The sequence below is a fragment of the Calypte anna genome, chromosome 7 (assembly GCF_003957555.1).
Source record: "Calypte anna isolate BGI_N300 chromosome 7, bCalAnn1_v1.p, whole genome shotgun sequence".
NCBI classification, from domain to species: domain Eukaryota; kingdom Metazoa; phylum Chordata; class Aves; order Apodiformes; family Trochilidae; genus Calypte; species Calypte anna.
Genome location: NC_044253.1, coordinates 2,283,536 through 2,300,376, shown reverse-complemented (window position 1 = coordinate 2,300,376; position 16,841 = coordinate 2,283,536). Strand labels below are relative to the sequence as shown.

Sequence of the window (16,841 nt, the reverse complement as noted above, 5' to 3'; positions counted from 1 at the left end):
CTGAGAAGAATTCTCTTAATATGCTTGAAAATACTGGCAGGGATTTGGGGTGGAGGCGTATGGAGAGCCAAGGGACCTGGTCTGGCCACTCAAGTGGAGTGAGGTGGGAGTTTTAGTCCCACAAACTGGGCTCTTCATTAAGGTCACTGCTTCACAGCCTTAAAAAGGTGTCTGAGGGCCTGATGTTAAATCCCCAGTACAGAGCTCAGGGGTTTTTTTACAAATTAGAGTGGGCTTTGGGGAGTAAATTTGGGCATCATTTCTAGTTGGAGTTGTAACTGTTAGAGATTGAGGACAGGGATTTCCCTGGTGCCCAGGATACTCATAAAAGGCTTTGGCAGTGGATGAAAGGCAGCACGAGAAGGCAGACTTAACTCTTGAACTTTATTTTCTGTGTAAAACCCCAGTAACTGGGATGTAACAAATTGAAGCATGTATTGATGTCACATTTATGAAAGGATTTAATGGGTTTTTTTTGAGGATTGTATTGTAGTGTCTTTAATTTAGATTTCAAACTTTTTCTCTCACAGTTAGTAACTTGTGGAATTAGGCTACACTTTCTTAAAGGTGCTGTGAATCCCTAAGAAATTTGTTCTTGAAGAATGTGTTTGTTTGATAAAAGCCAAGAGAGTGATTTATTTATTTCTGCACTTAATCTACTCCAGGCTGGGGTTGGATACAGAACCACTTTGCTCCATCCTCACAGTAGCAGAGTATACTTAAAACCACAGCCCTTCAGAAAATGCCTCTTTAACCTGCACAAGATTTTTGTGTTGCTAACTCAAGTGCTGAAATACTTCACTACTGAGTACTCTCATTTGTTTCCTAGAAGCAACAACTCAGTGTTTTTTATTCTCTCTCTGAAACAGCATTGCAGCTGTGACTCTGGGAAGGAAAAGAAGCCAAATGTGTGTTTTGGAGGGGATTTTGAGCAGTAGAATTCAGGGCTTTTTTCATTGTATACTGCAGTGTGGATATAATTAAAAAATAATACCAGCCTCTCACTTTATTTTTTTTATTTCATGTGACACTGAGACTTGTGCCACGGTTCTGTGTGCTCAGGAGAGCTGCAGTGCCACTTCTCAGCCCTTCTCTCTCCTCCCATCTCCCATCCAGTCAGCCCTTACACTGCTGCTGACATTTGTAGGGAAATTGTACTAAATTGTAGGGAATTGTAGTAATTTGGGCTGAGGAACAGATTGTGGTTTAAACTAATTTTGGGGGGTGGTGGAAGGAAGGGTGGAGCTGCATCCCCCAGTGCCACTCCTGGTGATTTGGCTTCTTGACCACTACAGACCAAAACTTGACTTCTTTTCCTGCAGAAAATCAGGGATCAGCCAGAAGAGGTGGTGTTTGGTTCTGTGGAGTATTCTGGGATGCAGAGGCTGACTGGGTGGTTATGTGGATAGCTGGGTGGGAGCTGTCTCTCCTCTGCAATTGGACTTCCCAGCTGGTGGAGACATTGGAACAGGAATTGCTGGGATAGCCCCTGAAGAAAGCACAAATACTGGGAGATGTAACCAGGTCACCTCCCAGGTGAAATTCCATTTGTTTCTGGGATACAGCTGAGCACTCCCATGGCAAGAACCTGCTGGCTGTCTACATGAGCACAAGTTGGGAGGGATGGAAGTGGATCAGGAGGTTGAAGTGGGTTCTTCACAGCCCACCCCATAGAGAGATGGTGATGTTTGGTTTCCTCTGCCCCCCATCTGCTCTCTGCATGGGGCTGAGGGGTTTCTGAAGGCAAAGGGGTTACCTCTCTGCTGAGATGGGCTCCTGGTGCCACCTGCATGTTGGTTGGAACTTTACATCCCAGCTTGGAAAAGTCCAAGCAGGGATCTAGCAGCATTCCAGTGCCTGGAGGGGCTGGAGAAGGACTTCTGTCCAAGGATATGGGGTGATGAGGGGAATGGTTTCAAGCTGGAAGAGGGAAGGTGAGAATTTAGGAAGAAATTGTTTGGGGTGAGGGTGTCCCAGGTTCCCAGAGAAGCTGTGGCTCACCCAGCCCTGGCAGTGTTGAAGGTTGGATGGGGCTTGGAGCACCCTGGGCTGGGAGAGGGGTCCCTGACCATGGCAGGGGGGCCACTGGGGGGGCTTTAAGGTCCCTTCCAGCCCAAACCAGTCTGGGATTCTATGATAATTCATTTCTTTGCAGCTGTGTGAGAAATAAGTCTCAGCTTTGGTCACCAGTTGGAAGAAACTTTGGATGCTCCATCCTTCCTTGCTCTCTTTTCATGAGCAAGTCAGGGGTTGGATTGGACAATCTTGAAGGGATCCTTTCCATCCCAAACCAGTTTGTGTTTCTGTGGAGCAGTGGAGCTGTGCTGGGATCAGCTCAGTGGTGGTGGGAGCAGCAGACAGTGAGGGGCTTTGGTTCAGCTCTGCCACATTCCTGGGGTAGAGGTCTTCTGCTCCCCAGCTCTTGGGTCAGGGAATGCAGTGTTAGGCACGTGGTTATGGATGGGTGGCTGGGTAGTGTCACCAGGCTGTGGAACCAAGGATTAAACATGTCACATGGCTGCCAAACAAACAAAAAATCCCCCCACAAACCTTAAATATATCAAAGGTGCTCATTTTAACTCTGTCACTTGAAGAAAAGTAACAAGTAAAGCTTGATTATCTTTATTCCTTCATTCCTGCTGTGCTTTTTACATGTGGTGAGACAGATTTCCACTGTAGCTGTTGTTCTGTTGCTTGCACTTCAATGCTGAGCATGTTTTCCATCCCATTTTCTTTCCCTGTGGAGAAGGGGTCACTGGTTTTGTTTCTGGTTTGTTTGGGGAATGTGTTGCCAGGGGGCTGGGTGGGTGACACCAAGGCTCTGTCAGTTTCCAAGCCTTTCTTTCCAGTGCTGTCACCTCAGATAGCACCTGGAAATAACAAAAATGAGTTTATCTATGGCTTACACCTGATTGCAGGATCCTGGACCACCACCACCTTCACCATTGATGGGTTTGAAGCCTTTGCAGTTACTGGAGATCAAAGCCAGAGGAAGATTTGGTTGTGTGTGGAAAGCTCAGCTCCTGAACGAGTATGTTGCAGTCAAAATATTCCCTATTCAGGTAAGCAGAAGTTCCTCTGAAATACAACAACCTGGAATCAGCTTTTCCAGGCACAAGGGAGATGCTTTGGTTTTTAAGAATTCTTAATATATCCTGGAAAGCTCAGTAAGTCAAAGAAATTCTTAAAGCAGGACATGGCTTCAGCTGAAAAATGGGCAGGTAGAGCTTTGTGATAATAAAATATTGGTTTTAATGCCACAAATGTTATTGAAACAAACTGTGAAATTTATATATGCTTCCAGTCATTAAAAAGATGTTTTTTGGCATAATAGTTTAAGCAGCTGTCACATCTCTTGATCAGTTGAGAAGAATTTGTTTGTTTTTCAAATTAACTTGTACTTAAATTGTACTTCAGGGAGGGAAGTCCCAAAATGAAAACCTTTAAAGGGATTTTTCCAGCTAGATGCTCCTCAGTTAAGTGAAGCAGCTTGTTTGCCAGCAAGTTGAAAGCCATGTTTTAGATCAGGTTCTGCTCACAATTTCAAGATCCACTCTTATTAGAGAGTCCAAAGTGATCCCACCCAATGCCAACAGGAGAAATGTTGCATTTATTAAAAACTCCCACTGCTGCTTGAGGTGAAGAGATGTCCTTGTGTCTCCTGAGGATTAACCAAGTGTTGATTTGCTGAATAAACTCATCTGCAGGTTCTTACCCTTCTAGAAGAAATGAAGAGCTGTTTCTGCTGGTTTCAGGCAGCAAATCACACCTGAGACTTTGTTTACAAATTTATGTGGTTCTTAAGCTCAATGAAATACCCATTTGCTTTCTCAGGTAATATCCACATGATGTTAATATATAATAGATGCAGAGAGAGACAGTCCTGCAGAACTTTGAAGATGTTAGGAAGGTGTTTCAGCACAAAGCTTGTTGTTACCTAAACATTTGTCACTTTAAAATAATCAGCCTCAAAAAGTAGTGCACAGGATGGGGTTGCAGGGTGTAAATCTGGCTTGCCAGAGGAAAAAAAAAAAGGTTTCAGTCTTTTTAACAGATCATTTACAAACAGTAAATCACAGGAAGAAGCTTCTGCTGGGAGAAGTAACTCTTATTCTCATTATTGACTTGGTTTGTGTTCTCTCCTTTAAAGGACAAACAATCCTGGCAGAACGAGTATGAAATTTACAGTTTGCCTGGGATGAAGCATGACAACATCCTGCAGTTCATTGGGGCAGAGAAAAGAGGCACCAGCATTGATGTGGATCTCTGGTTAATTACAGCATTTCATGAGAAGGTGTGTGCAGTCCCTTGTTTTTTTTTTTTATGGTCATGGTAGAAGAACAGCCCTGGAAATCTGTCACAAAGCTCAACATGAGACAGTAAAACTCACTGGGTTTTGCTGTCTCATAGCTTAACTCTTTGCAGTGGATCTGAGTTAATTTAATTAATTGATTTTCAGCCAGCTGAGAAAGTTGTCATCAGTCCTCAGTGAATAGAGGAGTTGGTTTAGAAAACAAATTTATTCTGCTTTTTTGAATGTTTTTGAAGTCCCCCACTTAAATGTGCCTGAATTCAATAATTCATTCAGTAAGCTCAATCTTGTGAAGATTGCAGAGCTTTAGTTTTGGTTTATTTGTGTCCATAAGAATGAAGTAACACATACATATATATATACATATATATATCATTGACCTCTGATAACCACTGTAGGAAACATAAATGGAATTAGGACAACATTGGCTGCTTTGGTTTGTCCAGATTGTTAGTTTGGTTTTTTTGTTTCGTTGGTTTTGGGGTTTTTTTTGGTTTGGGGTTTTTTTTGTTTTGGGGTTTGGGTTTGTTTGTTTGTTTGTTTTTTGTTTTGAGGGTTTTTTTGTTTTGGGTTTTTTTTGTTTGGGGTTTTTTTTTTGTTTGGGTTTTTTTTTGTTGTTTGTTTTAGGGTTTTTTTTTGTTTTGGGGTATTTTTGTTTGGGTTTTGGGGGGTTTTTTGGGTGTTTTGTTTCGGGGTTTTTTTGGGGGGTGTTTTTTGTTTTGGGTTTGTTTTTTGTTTGGGGTGTTTTTTGTTTGGGGTTTTTTTGTTTGGGGTTTTTTGTTTGGGGTTTTTTTTGTTTGGGGTTTTTTGTTTGGGTTTTTTTGTTTGGGGTTTTTTTTGTTTGGGGGGTTTTTGTTTGGGGTTTTTTTGGTTTGGTTTTTTTGTTTTGGGTTTTTTTGGGGTTTTGGTTTTGTTTGTTTTGGGGTTTTTGTTTTTTGTTTTTTGGGTGGGGATTTTTGGGTTTTTTTGGTTTTGTTTTGGGGTTTTTTTGGTTTTTAGGATTTTTTGTTTTGGGGTTTTTTTGTTTTGGGTTTTTGTTGTTGTTTTGGGTTGTTTTTTTGTTTGTTTTGGGGTTTTTTTTTTTGGGTTTTTTTTGTTTTGGGGTTTTTTTGGGGGGGGGTTTGTTTTTGTGGATTTGGGGTTTTTTGCTTGTTTTTTTGTGTTGATTGGCTTGGGCTTTGTTTGGTTTTGTTTGATTGGTTTGGTTTTGTTTGGGGGATTTTTTGTTTGGGCTTTGTTTTGGTTTTTTGTTTGTTTGGTTTGTTTTGTTTGCTTTTTTGTTTTGGTTTTTCAGTGCACAGAAGTGTCACAGATATGAGTAGAAAAGCAAAGGAAAAAAGCCCCAAACTTAAACTTGTCAGTGGCAGAGTCCAAGAGGCATCAGGGAGATGTTCCTGCAGCAGAGCTGGGAAAACACCAATCCAGATCCGTGTGGTTGGGTGTGCTGATGCCTTAGGGCTGTTTCATGGATCATATTCCCAGTTCTGAGTGTTACTTTCTTCATCCTGGTGTTTTTGTCCCACTTTCCTCTGCTTTATCACTGAGAGGAATAAAATTGCCTAACTACTGAACGTTTTCTGACAGATCTTTACAATCGAGTGGATTATATCAACCTAATTTGCCTTTCTGAAAGGTTCTTATCATGTTTTTTGTTTGATTTTTTTTTTGTCTGAAGAGTTTGAAATACCTTGTTTGTCTTGCAAAGGTGGCACCTGAGATGCTCCTAATGGAAAAAAGGAGTTTTTAGTACTTTTGAAGTGCAGCCCCTACGGCTTGACAGCACTTTGCTCATTTCTCCCTTTTCTGCTGCCTTTCCACACAGTAACTTGTGACACTGACATCTCACCAACTGGGTGATATGCAAATCCATGCAAATGTGCCTGTAGAGCAGGCTGGAGGAGTGAGTTTGGAGATAAGTGCTCTGTGTTGACCAGATTTTTATTTTACTTGACATTATCTCTTTATTCAGAATATTTCACTGTGTGAAACTGGAGGTGCTTGGACTTAGAAACTGCACACACACCCTGCAGCAGCATCCTGAATTTGGGTTTGAGCTGTGACTTTTGTGACTCTAAATCCCCCTCCTGGAAGCAGGGTTGTCTGGAAAAAGGAAAACATCTCTGGTCTGGCTCCCACTGACAGTGAAGTGCAGTTCAGTGGCTGCCAAACTTGAGTTATTTGTGGGGTTTTTTCCTTGTTGGGGTGATGTGAATGCATCTGGATTTTCTTCATGGATTAGAGATGATGCAAAAGTGAATTTTTATTGTTCAGCAGTGGAATGTGGATAATTCCATGGCCCATCAGGAAGCAGGCAGGCATTTTGTGCTTGATGTTTTCCTTAGGAGCAGATGAGAGTGGAAACGAGTTGGTAACTGTTTTGGGTTTGTGTTTTGTTTTTTTTTTTTTTAATTTTTTCACTCTGCAGGGTTCCTTAACAGACTTTCTGAAGGCTAACGTGGTCTCTTGGAATGAGCTGTGTCATATTGCTCAGACTATGGCCAGAGGCTTGGCTTATCTCCACGAAGATATACCAGGACTGAAAGATGGACATAAACCTGCTATCTCACACAGGTAGGGGAAAATACTGCCAGGGGATGGCTCGTGGTCAGCTTCGAGCTCAGGGGTATGAAACAGAGAGGTGTTTAAGTGATTATTTTGTGCTGTCTTCCTTCCAGAATGATCCAGAAGAATAATATGCTGCAGTCTGTGCAGAAGTCTAGGTGGTGGTTTAACTTGGGGTGATGATTGTGTTCATTATCATAAATACTTTCTTTATACAATTTATTATTAAAGCTCCCTCTGCTGTGTGTGAAGTAATTGGTATTGCAGCTGCTTGAAACAATTTAATATCTATAATTTAAAATAATACTGTGAAAGCTTTCAGGTAAAACATTTACTGTAGGTCCTGATGTGCCAGTTGTCCAGGATTATTGCTGTTTGGTTTTGTTTTGTTTTTAAATGAGGTGGGTGTAGAAGTAGGAGCTGAAATTCTAGTGGTAATGAAAACAAAAGATAGAGGGGGAAAAAAAAAAAGAGAATAAAAGCCACAGGTTGTGTAGGATTTGAAATGAGTAAAACTGACTGGTAGAAAGGGAGGAGGGGGAAAGATGCACATGGGATGGATGGGAATCCCTGTTCCAACTCCATGATCTTCTGTTTCTGCAGGAAGTTGTCTATTTCCTTAGAAATAACCAAGGTTGATGTTTCAGAGTGTTACAAACACACTATGGACCTGTGATTTCAGTGCTCAGTAGCTGTTTCATTCTATTTCTGCATCACACATGCTTATAAATTCATTTGCATTTTTAAGCATAAAATAATAGTTCCAGTTGTGGTCTGCTGCAGTCCCCTAAGAATCAAGGTGTGCAAGTGCACTTCTAGGTTAGAACTTTTTTGTTGAAATGAGCTGCTTCATAATTTTATTGTCTTTTATATTACAACATTCTTTGGTTTATTTTTCCTTAGAACTTGATAGGGAAGAGTTCTAATTATTTTTTTCCTTCTCTTGAAAGGGACATCAAAAGCAAGAATGTGCTGCTGAAAAATAATCTTACAGCTTGTATTGCTGATTTTGGTCTAGCTTTAAAGTTTGAGGCTGGAAAATCTGCAGGGGATACCCATGGACAGGTAAATACTGAGGGCTTTACAGAGATGCTGCAACTGGTGACTGGATGGGAATGGAAATGGAGAATTCAGGCATTCTTCATGCACAGGATCCTCTTGTCATCAGCCTTGTTTTCAGTGACCTTTAAGAAATGTGGCAATTTGTCCTTTCTTCTTAGAGAATTATTTTCATTCTTACTGAAGGGTTTGGACAAGGCAGAGTCACATTGCCATGTTTAATTCCTTGTCTTGAGAGACTGTTCAGAAATTGGGGAATAATTCTCCAGTTTCTAACTGACCTAGCAACAGTTGCTGTCCTGAAGTGACAACAGCACTAATCAAGCACTTGTCATACAAGAGGGAACTGGTTTAGTATCCTGTACTTTTAAAATAACAAGCTCAGAGCTTTCTGGAGAATGAAATGCATTTAATTTTAGGCAGAACCTGACAGTTTATGGTTGGGTGACAAAAATACCATCCTTACAATGAGGTTATAAAACCTCAGCAGCACTGCTTAAGAGAAACAATTACCATGAGGGGCAAACAGTGGAGTAGATCTTGTTCAGGCAGCACATCTGCTCTAACTTACTCAGATGACACAATTCCAGCCTTGACTGTAGCCCAAAAGAAGGGATTTTCCCAAAATCTGCATTTAATGGGTGTTTCTGTCTGTAATTCATGTAACTTTCTCAGTATAAATTGCCCTTTGGCAGCTGGTTTTCCTTGGGTTTTTTTTTTAATGCTTCTGTTGTGAGGAGAAACAAACCCCCCAAGCAAGTTTCACATCCTTATGACATGAAAAAATATGAATTGTGGCCTTCCTGTAACCTGCAAGAAATCTGTAGAGTTACAGAATGGTTTGGGTTGGAAGGAAGCACTAAAGGTCATCCAGCCCAACACCCCTGCAATGAACAGGGACATCCTCAACCAGATAAAACAAGGTGTGACAGTGACAGATACATCATAGATGTGTTATTTTAAAATATATTCAGAACTTCCTGCTTTTTAAGTGTCCTTTTTAGGGCACAGTCTACACAGTTGTTTATTACTGAAATCGTTACCACCTCCTGGATATAAGAATACAGAAATCTTCCAGGAATTAGTCCTAAGCAAGCACAACCATGGCAGTTTTGGGTCTTTGACAGAAAATGGTACCAGGAACAGCAGTGTTACAGTTGGCACCAGCTAGAGTGGTGATAGTGGTTAATTCCTAGTGTACATCTTTTTATGTTTCACTTCCTTTCTAGGTTGGGACACGAAGATACATGGCTCCTGAGGTGCTAGAAGGTGCTATAAACTTCCAAAGGGATGCATTTCTGAGGATAGACATGTATGCCATGGGATTGGTCCTCTGGGAACTGGCATCACGCTGCACAGCTGCAGATGGTAAGCAGTGCCTCTGATCTGCTGAAGTACTGAGTGTGGGAGGGGTAGCTAAAGCAGGAGATCAGAAGGTGGATAGAGGCAGGTAACAGAATGTCCTAGGAAATGAGGGAAACACCAAAATCATGTAACCACTTCACAGGTTGTTCTCTGTAGTATTTGGAATCCCAGGTGAAATTTTTCTGATCCAGGGATTCACACATTCTTGTCGTGGTAAGGAAAAAGAATTCCTGGGCAGCTCCCAAGCTGATCTGTCTGATTCCTCCCCAGTTCAGCCTCTCAGTCCCAGTGCCAGGCAGTTTATCTGAAAACTATTTCTTCTTTTCCTAAACAAAAGCTCAGACTAGATTATTAACCTTGGTAACACAGAGATCCCTCCAGCACCTGCTGGGACGTTGGCATTTTCTTCTCTAGACCTCAGAAGGACACCAAGAAGGAACCTGGCTGCTAGTGATGGACCTGGGTAACCCAGTGATGTTGTCAGGTTCCTGAGGCAGCAAGGGAGTGCAAGGCTGAAAGATGAGGAATTTTTATAGATCAACCTGTGTTTTATTACACAGAGAAGTAGTGGAGTCAGGCATTTTTTAGCTGCTCATGAACACATGCAAGACACCCCCTTGTCCTTGATTCATGGTGACCTGCTCTTCAGTGCCTCAGGAGGGCAGTTGTCACAAGGAGAAGTAGAAGTCTCTCTGCTTTTACCTCAGGTGGGACTGTGCCATGGAAGTTCAGTGCCCCCTTGCCCTCTTTTTCTCCTCCTTGTCATTAATGTCCCACTAGTTCAGCTCATACGCATGTCAGAATTTCTAATCATTTGTTGATAGCTTATATATGTCATATATATATATCTAATATATCTTATATATAGGCTTCTATATAAAATACAGCAAGGTCTGAGAGAGCTGCAGCTGATCCTTTGTTACTTTTGGGTCCATCACAGTCATTTTCCTCCTCAAGCAAACCTTGGATCCAGTATTAAAGCTACCAAGAGCAGACACTTGTGACTCTGTTCCAAGTATCAATACTGTGCTGCAGTTCTGTGAAAGATGCTTCTCTTTTGGGTGTCCAGAGTAAGCTGGGATTAATCAAGAAGACAAAAGGCTCAAAAAATGTTTGGGAGGAAGTTTGAGAGAAGCAGCCAAGATGTGCTGGAGATCTCAGCAGCTCAGTGCCTGGCTGCCCAGTGCTCTCCTGCTCCCAGCAGCTGCTCGTGACATTCCTCACAGAGTGGAAGCCACTGGGGAGGTTTTACCCTTTTAGAAATGTTAAGCTGTTTACTGACAGGACTGAGACAATCTGCAGAGTCTCTGAGGCAGCCCCAAGTTCTCTGTTGATTGTCCCTTCCTCCTTGGACTGCAGAGCAGCTGCACCTGAATCATACTCCAGCCTGTTGCAGGGCTCTGGCAGGTGAAGTTTTGGTTCCAGACATGAGTGCAGGAAAGCCTTCCTGACCCAGGCCTTTCTGTAGCTCTAGGGGTTTTTCTTCTGAAAACACGTGGTTGTTTTTTCCAGAAGGTTCCTCCTCCTTTTCATCAGATTCATCTCTACCCCCACTCAGTTCTTTCTTTTTTTTTCCAGTCTTTTTCTTCCTCTTCTCACACTTGTTCATCTGACAGCACAAAAATATTGCTTCCAATACCATAAAATGTGTCCTCTGTCACCTGTAGCTCAGCCTTGTCCCTCTGGTGCCCCCAGGGAGAAGTATTACACTTAGCCCTTCTCACAAGTGCTTTTGTCCTGGGCCCCCTGGCACTGGAAGTGTTCACAAGAGGTCCCTGCTTGGTAATGGGATCCTTAGGAGGAAGAGGAGGAGGAGGATTTGTCCTGCCAAAGCCAGGAGTTGTTGGAAGGGGCAGGGGAGAAGCTGTGGATCCCAGAGCCTCTCTGCCCTTGGGTTTGGAAGCTTCTCCTTGTAGGGAGCAGTGCTGGGAGCTGAGCAGGAGCAGGACAGCAAACTTGGTACCTCCTGGAACTGTCACTGCTGCTTCATTCAGAGAACTGTGGAGGTTGGACAGGACCTCACTAACCCAGCACCACCATGCCCACAAAGCCCCATCCTGAACTACCACACCCACACAGTTTTTGAACCCTTCCAGGAATGGTGACTCCACCAGTGCCTTTTCCAAAGCTTCACCACTCTGCAGTGAAGAAATTGTTCCAAATATTTCAATTAAACCTCCCCTTTATTAACAGCTGGGTCACCACTTGCTGCTGACCTGTGAGCCTTTAATGGCAACAGAGAGTTAACTGCTCTGTAGGATTCAGAGTATGGATTACATTTCTAACATACCAGTCTTTTTTTCCTTTCTTTAAGGTAAAAGGGATGGTTTAACAACTTCTTTTTCCTCCACAGGCCCAGTAGATGAGTACATGTTGCCATTTGAAGAAGAAATTGGCCAGCACCCCTCCCTAGAAGACATGCAGGAAGTTGTAGTTCACAAAAAGAAGCGACCTGTTTTAAGAGAGTGTTGGCAGAAACACTCTGTAAGTAGTTACACAACCACCTTCTGCAGTTCTGTCACAATTTGAATTTCAAATTGTGTTAATCATGTGTTCTGTTCATAATACTCTCTTTTAGGAAAAATTTAATAATTTTAGTAAGAATTTAATAGACTGCAAATTAATATGTTCTTAATCTTAAAATATTCTCTCTCACCTGGTATGATTTGAAAGTGGGTGATATTTTATTTTTTTTTTGAGCAAGAAGAGATCCTTGAGAGTTACTTTTGAGCACACATGTTAAAAATATATTTAAGAAATAATAGTCTTGATTTACTACAGGAACTCTACAAACTTAATGTAGTAAGAGAATTCCTGGGAGCAGTAATGGAGGAACAGACTCCTCTCCTAAGATGAGCTCTGCCTGGAGATGGCAGCCAGGCCACTGTGTGTTCCTGGCACTGCTTTTGTGTGGTTTTCAAAGATCTGGGATGCTGGAAACAATAGATGACACTATTGTGGTCAGGTGCAGGCCCAAGGAGAGTGTTCCCATCTGCTCCTTGTCATGAGCACACTGCTGGATTAGCTGAGTGGTGTCAGGTACCCCCTCTGCTGCTGGGTTTCTTGTGGAAGTTGTTTGATTGCTGCAGAACTTCACCTCTTTGAGGGTGAGATCTTTTAAAACCCCACCATGACTTGACCAGCAGACTACAGCGCAGTCAGGTGAAAGGGATTTGCTTGCAGATTGGGTTAAATATTTTAACTAATTGTTAAAATAATAGAAAAATCTCAGACCTCCGGCCCTGTATGACCCGCTAGGTTTCCAAACATCCGGCAGAGCTTCCTCTTTGACAGAAGGGCTAAAACTGGTGCCTTAAATCACAGCTTTCTGATAGAATTACCAGGCTGTCCTCCTTGCTAACTCTGCTGCTGTTGTCTTGTCCTGGGCTTGCCTGGGCTGTCAGGGGATGGCGATGCTGTGCGAGACCATCGAGGAGTGCTGGGATCACGACGCGGAGGCCAGGCTGTCAGCGGGCTGCGTAGAAGAACGGATCATTCAGATGCAAAAATTAACTAACATTATCACCACAGAGGACATCGTGACTGTGGTCACAATGGTGACAAACGTTGACTTTCCTCCCAAAGAATCCAGTCTATGATAGTTGCACTGGTCATGGAACTGACCGCCAGGACTCTTCACCGGAGCTGCTAACGCTGAGGGGACAGCTGGCGCCGTCGCTGTGTCTGTGTGCAGAGGATGGTGAGTGTCTCTGGAACAGCCTCGAGAGGTGGCTTTGGTTTGGTGGTTTTTTTGTTTCCTTTGTTTCCTTCCCTCTTCCTCACCGTGGATCCATGAGACTCTTTTTGCATTCCTGCTTACACCTGAAGGACGTGGGACTGAGAAAGGAACACCGTGCTGTTAAGGAACTGAAATGAAGAATATGGACCTGTCCGGGGCTAATGGAGAGTTTTAAAAACTGACATCAGATTTCTTAATACTTTGTCAGAAGAGACTAATTCCTTTAAATGAACTACTGTTATTTTTTTTAAATCAAAACATTTCATTTCAGATTTAAAAAAGAAAAAAAAAAAAAAAGAGAAAAAAAAAAGGGTAACTTGTTTTTATTGCATTTGCTGTTGTTTATAAAAATGACTATTGTAATGCCAATATGACACAGCTTGTGAATGTTTAGTGTGCTGCTGTTCAGTGTACATAAACAAAAGTAATCAAGTGGGATATAGCAAAGAGGCTTCCAAGTATTACTTAACCTCCCTCAACAAGGTATACCTCAGTTCCACCTCTGCTAAATTATGAGATTGACAACACTAACAGAAATTTGAATAATAAATCAATCCATGTTTTGTAAATGATGTATTTCAAATTCACTGTGTTATTTAAAAAGGGTAAGCTATGCTTCATGCCAACAGTAAATGGCCATTCCTAAAGCAGTGTTTTTAGCCTTTTCTTGTACTAGCTTGTTGTGTATAAAAAAAAAAAGTGCTGTTTATTGAAACAGAATTTCCCTTCCTGTTTTAGTTGAAACCTTTTCTCTTACCTCCATTTCCCAGAATATCTCATACATTTATTTAACTGAATACTATTTAGGTTTGCTGTGTCTGAGGAATATTTGAAATCTTAAGCATGACTTTTTTTTTTTTTTTTTAAATTTCTGTGAGCTATGACACTGGAAAGCTCTGAATCCTTTTTTTTTTAAAAAAAAAAAATCTTTTTTTCCTATTTATGTTTGTGCAGAAGTCTGCCTAGCGTGTTGTGTTTCACTAAGCAGTATGCAGTGGGGTCTGTATGACTGTTTCAGGATCACCTCAGGAAGCTCCGTTACCCTCAATTCCTTTTCCTCTCTGCTTGGAGATTTGCAACTTCACTACTCCCAGCTCGGTGCCGTCCCATTGGACTCCTCCTCCCTGTCTGGGACACCACCCAGGGGTAGCCTAGAATCAAGAGCAAGGTTCTAGCCACAGATGAAACCCACAAATTTCAGGGATGATTTAGTTACAACTTCAGATATGCAACGACTATTCAGAGGTAACGAACACCAATGTTATTGGTCCATAGCACAGAAAAACTGAGGAAAACCATGGAAATGACAACTTTGACAACTCCAGGAGGCTTTTTTGAGTATAGGAAGTCATGCCTTACCTGCAAATTACTGAGTGACTGGTAGGTGGGTGCCAGAGTGCTCCTCAGAAGTGCTGTTTCACTGCATTTATTTGATTCTTTTCCCAAACTTCCAAGTAAAATCTATTTTGGAAAGCTCCAGAGTGCAGGACTGATGGTAGCTGTGCTCTGCTGCCTGTTCCATCACTGGGTTGGTTTTCCACCACACTCACTTGGCTCTCAGAAGCTTGGAATGTTGCAGTTTAGGAGCTGACTGTGAGAGTTATCTCAAAAATTGATCTCTGCAGCCCCCAGACACTTGTTTCACATGGACAGGAGCTTGAACTCCAGGAGCAGTAAGAGACATCCCAGATAGAGAAGAGTCAAGTCAGCCTAATCTTGCCAGGGAGGGGAAGGAAGGTCCCAGGTGCTGTCTGTCTGTCTGTCTTGCTGTTCCTCACCTCCATGCCTCAGGTCCCAGGCAGCCAGAAGAGCCCAGTTCTGCTTTCAAGGTCCTTGGTACTGTAGGGTACGAGTTGGGGGTGTTCAGCTTGGCTCTAAAAAGGAAGAAACCTTGTTTGTGGCCACTTCTTTGACTGATGCTTTCATTGTGCTTCAGTTTTTAATCCAAGATGTGACTTGATCCACACGGCAGGACATGAGTGTAGCTGCTGAGTTCTGAACAGAGAAGAATCCATGGGTACTTCACTGAAGACCTTTGTGCTCCCAATGAATTTTACCCCTTTACAAGCAGAAATGGAGTAAACACAGTTGGTTAATAATCTCTTCTTCAGGATCTGATGCAGAAATTGCTGCATCATCTCTGTGTGAGCCTTTAAACATCAGGTCCTGCATGCTGTGGCAGCATGTGGTGGGGCCCCTGGTGTTGGCCCTGGCTGAGGTCACTGTCTTGGCACTGGATGATAGCCCTGATGGCTGAAATGTTGTAATTCTGTTTCCTGGTTTTTAACAGCATCATTTAGTGGCTCTGGGAAAAGGATGGTCACAGTATAAATAAATGCTCTTTAACTGCCAGAGCTGCTCTGGTGCAGCCCTTTGTGCAGGGCATTTGGAGAGGTTTTTGTGTGCTTGGAGAGCATGAGCCCTGGGAGGGGAGGAGGTGCTGAGGCACTGAGGTGGTTGCTACTGGAAATGCCCTGGCAGCAACCCTGACATCCTGCAGCAGTGCCAGGTGTTGGTACCAGCTCCAAAGGTTCTCCCTGTCCTGTGGCTGCTGAGGAGCCCCGAGGTCTTTGCTCTTGACTCCCAGCTGGAGGCCAGCAGGGTTGTGCCACATCCTGCATGAGTTTGTCCTTACAGGAAGGGTTTGGAGCTGTTGCAGCAGTGCTGTCCTCCTGCTGGGGGCTGGAGCTGCACCCTCAGATCCACCACTGGGAGCCTTCTGCTGCTTGAGGTTTTCAGATGTTGGGCTGGGTGTGCTCATACCGTGTCACTGAGCAGGAGGAAGAGATGTCCTGTTCATCTCAGCATTCAACTCAATCAGTAGGGGCACTGGTTTGGTTTGTTGTTTTTTTTTTCCCAGCTTCTCTTTTTTAACCTTTTTTAATACGTTTATTAGGAACACTTGGTACAAAACACAGAAAGCTGCAATATACATTCATGGGCAAATTGATTCAAGTAGCATCCTTGATGGAACATCATTTACCTCAGATACTCAACCAGCAGTACTTTTTTTTTTTCCTTTTATTTTTTTAATACCGTTTCAGTCCATATAATATTCGTTACCTCTCAAGATTTTGGTAAGCAATTATTTTAACTTTACTCTTTGTATTTGTCAGTGTTTTGGGCACAGGTTGTTGTACTACTGTCAAAAGGTACTTGCTGTTTTTTCTGCAAGTACTAAAAACAAACCACCCCTCCCCCTCGCCCTCAATAAAGTGATTGTTAAATATTGTACAAATAAAAATGTATACTCTTTCTCCCCTCTTCCCCCCCCTCCCAAGAAGCTAAAATAAAAAAATGTGACTACTATGACTTGCAGGTGCCTTTTTTCACACTCTGACACGGGGAGAGAAGTGGGGCTGTGTCTGCAGCAATTCTCCAGCTGTGTGGGGTGAGTTTTGGGGAGAGTAAAGGCAGAATCTGTCGCAGCAAGGAAGGGATGGGAAATGTTTCTGTTTCTGAGGGAAAACTCTCATTGTCCCAGGGATCCAGAAGGTGACACAGACACAGACTCCTCCCAGGGGGATGAAGGTGCTGCTGGGAGGACACCAATTCCCAAGGTAAGATCAAACTGCTGTTGTTAGAAGTGGGTGTTCCTTTCCAGCCTGTTTTTGTCTTGCACTGAGCTGCTCCACTTAGTAAATGCAATTACAGCTCGAGTTTTGACAATCCTGTTACTTATTTTCCTGCTTTTCAACTTACTGCTCTGCTCTTCAAGGTGTGTAGGTGTGTAGATAAACTCTTCAACCAAGCAGCAAAAAGAAAACAAAGTAACTGATGGACAAGGAGGGTTTCTGAGTGAAA

The 16,841-nt window shown here is 42.7% G+C and overlaps 1 protein-coding gene across 1 annotated transcript in view; it reads left to right on the top strand.

Moving 5' to 3' along the window:
• ACVR2A (activin A receptor type 2A) overlaps positions 1-15,420 on the top strand; it is a 63,956-nt gene extending 48,536 nt beyond the window's left edge. Inside the window, exons 5-11 of the mRNA XM_008503182.2 lie at positions 2,919-3,062; positions 4,151-4,294; positions 6,738-6,883; positions 7,825-7,939; positions 9,163-9,301; positions 11,652-11,782; positions 12,703-15,420. Coding sequence (XP_008501404.1) covers positions 2,919-3,062; positions 4,151-4,294; positions 6,738-6,883; positions 7,825-7,939; positions 9,163-9,301; positions 11,652-11,782; positions 12,703-12,897 — 1,014 coding nt within the window. The 3' untranslated portion in view covers positions 12,898-15,420. The remainder of the gene's footprint in view (positions 1-2,918; positions 3,063-4,150; positions 4,295-6,737; positions 6,884-7,824; positions 7,940-9,162; positions 9,302-11,651; positions 11,783-12,702) is intronic.
• Positions 15,421-16,841: the final 1,421 nt, after the last annotated feature.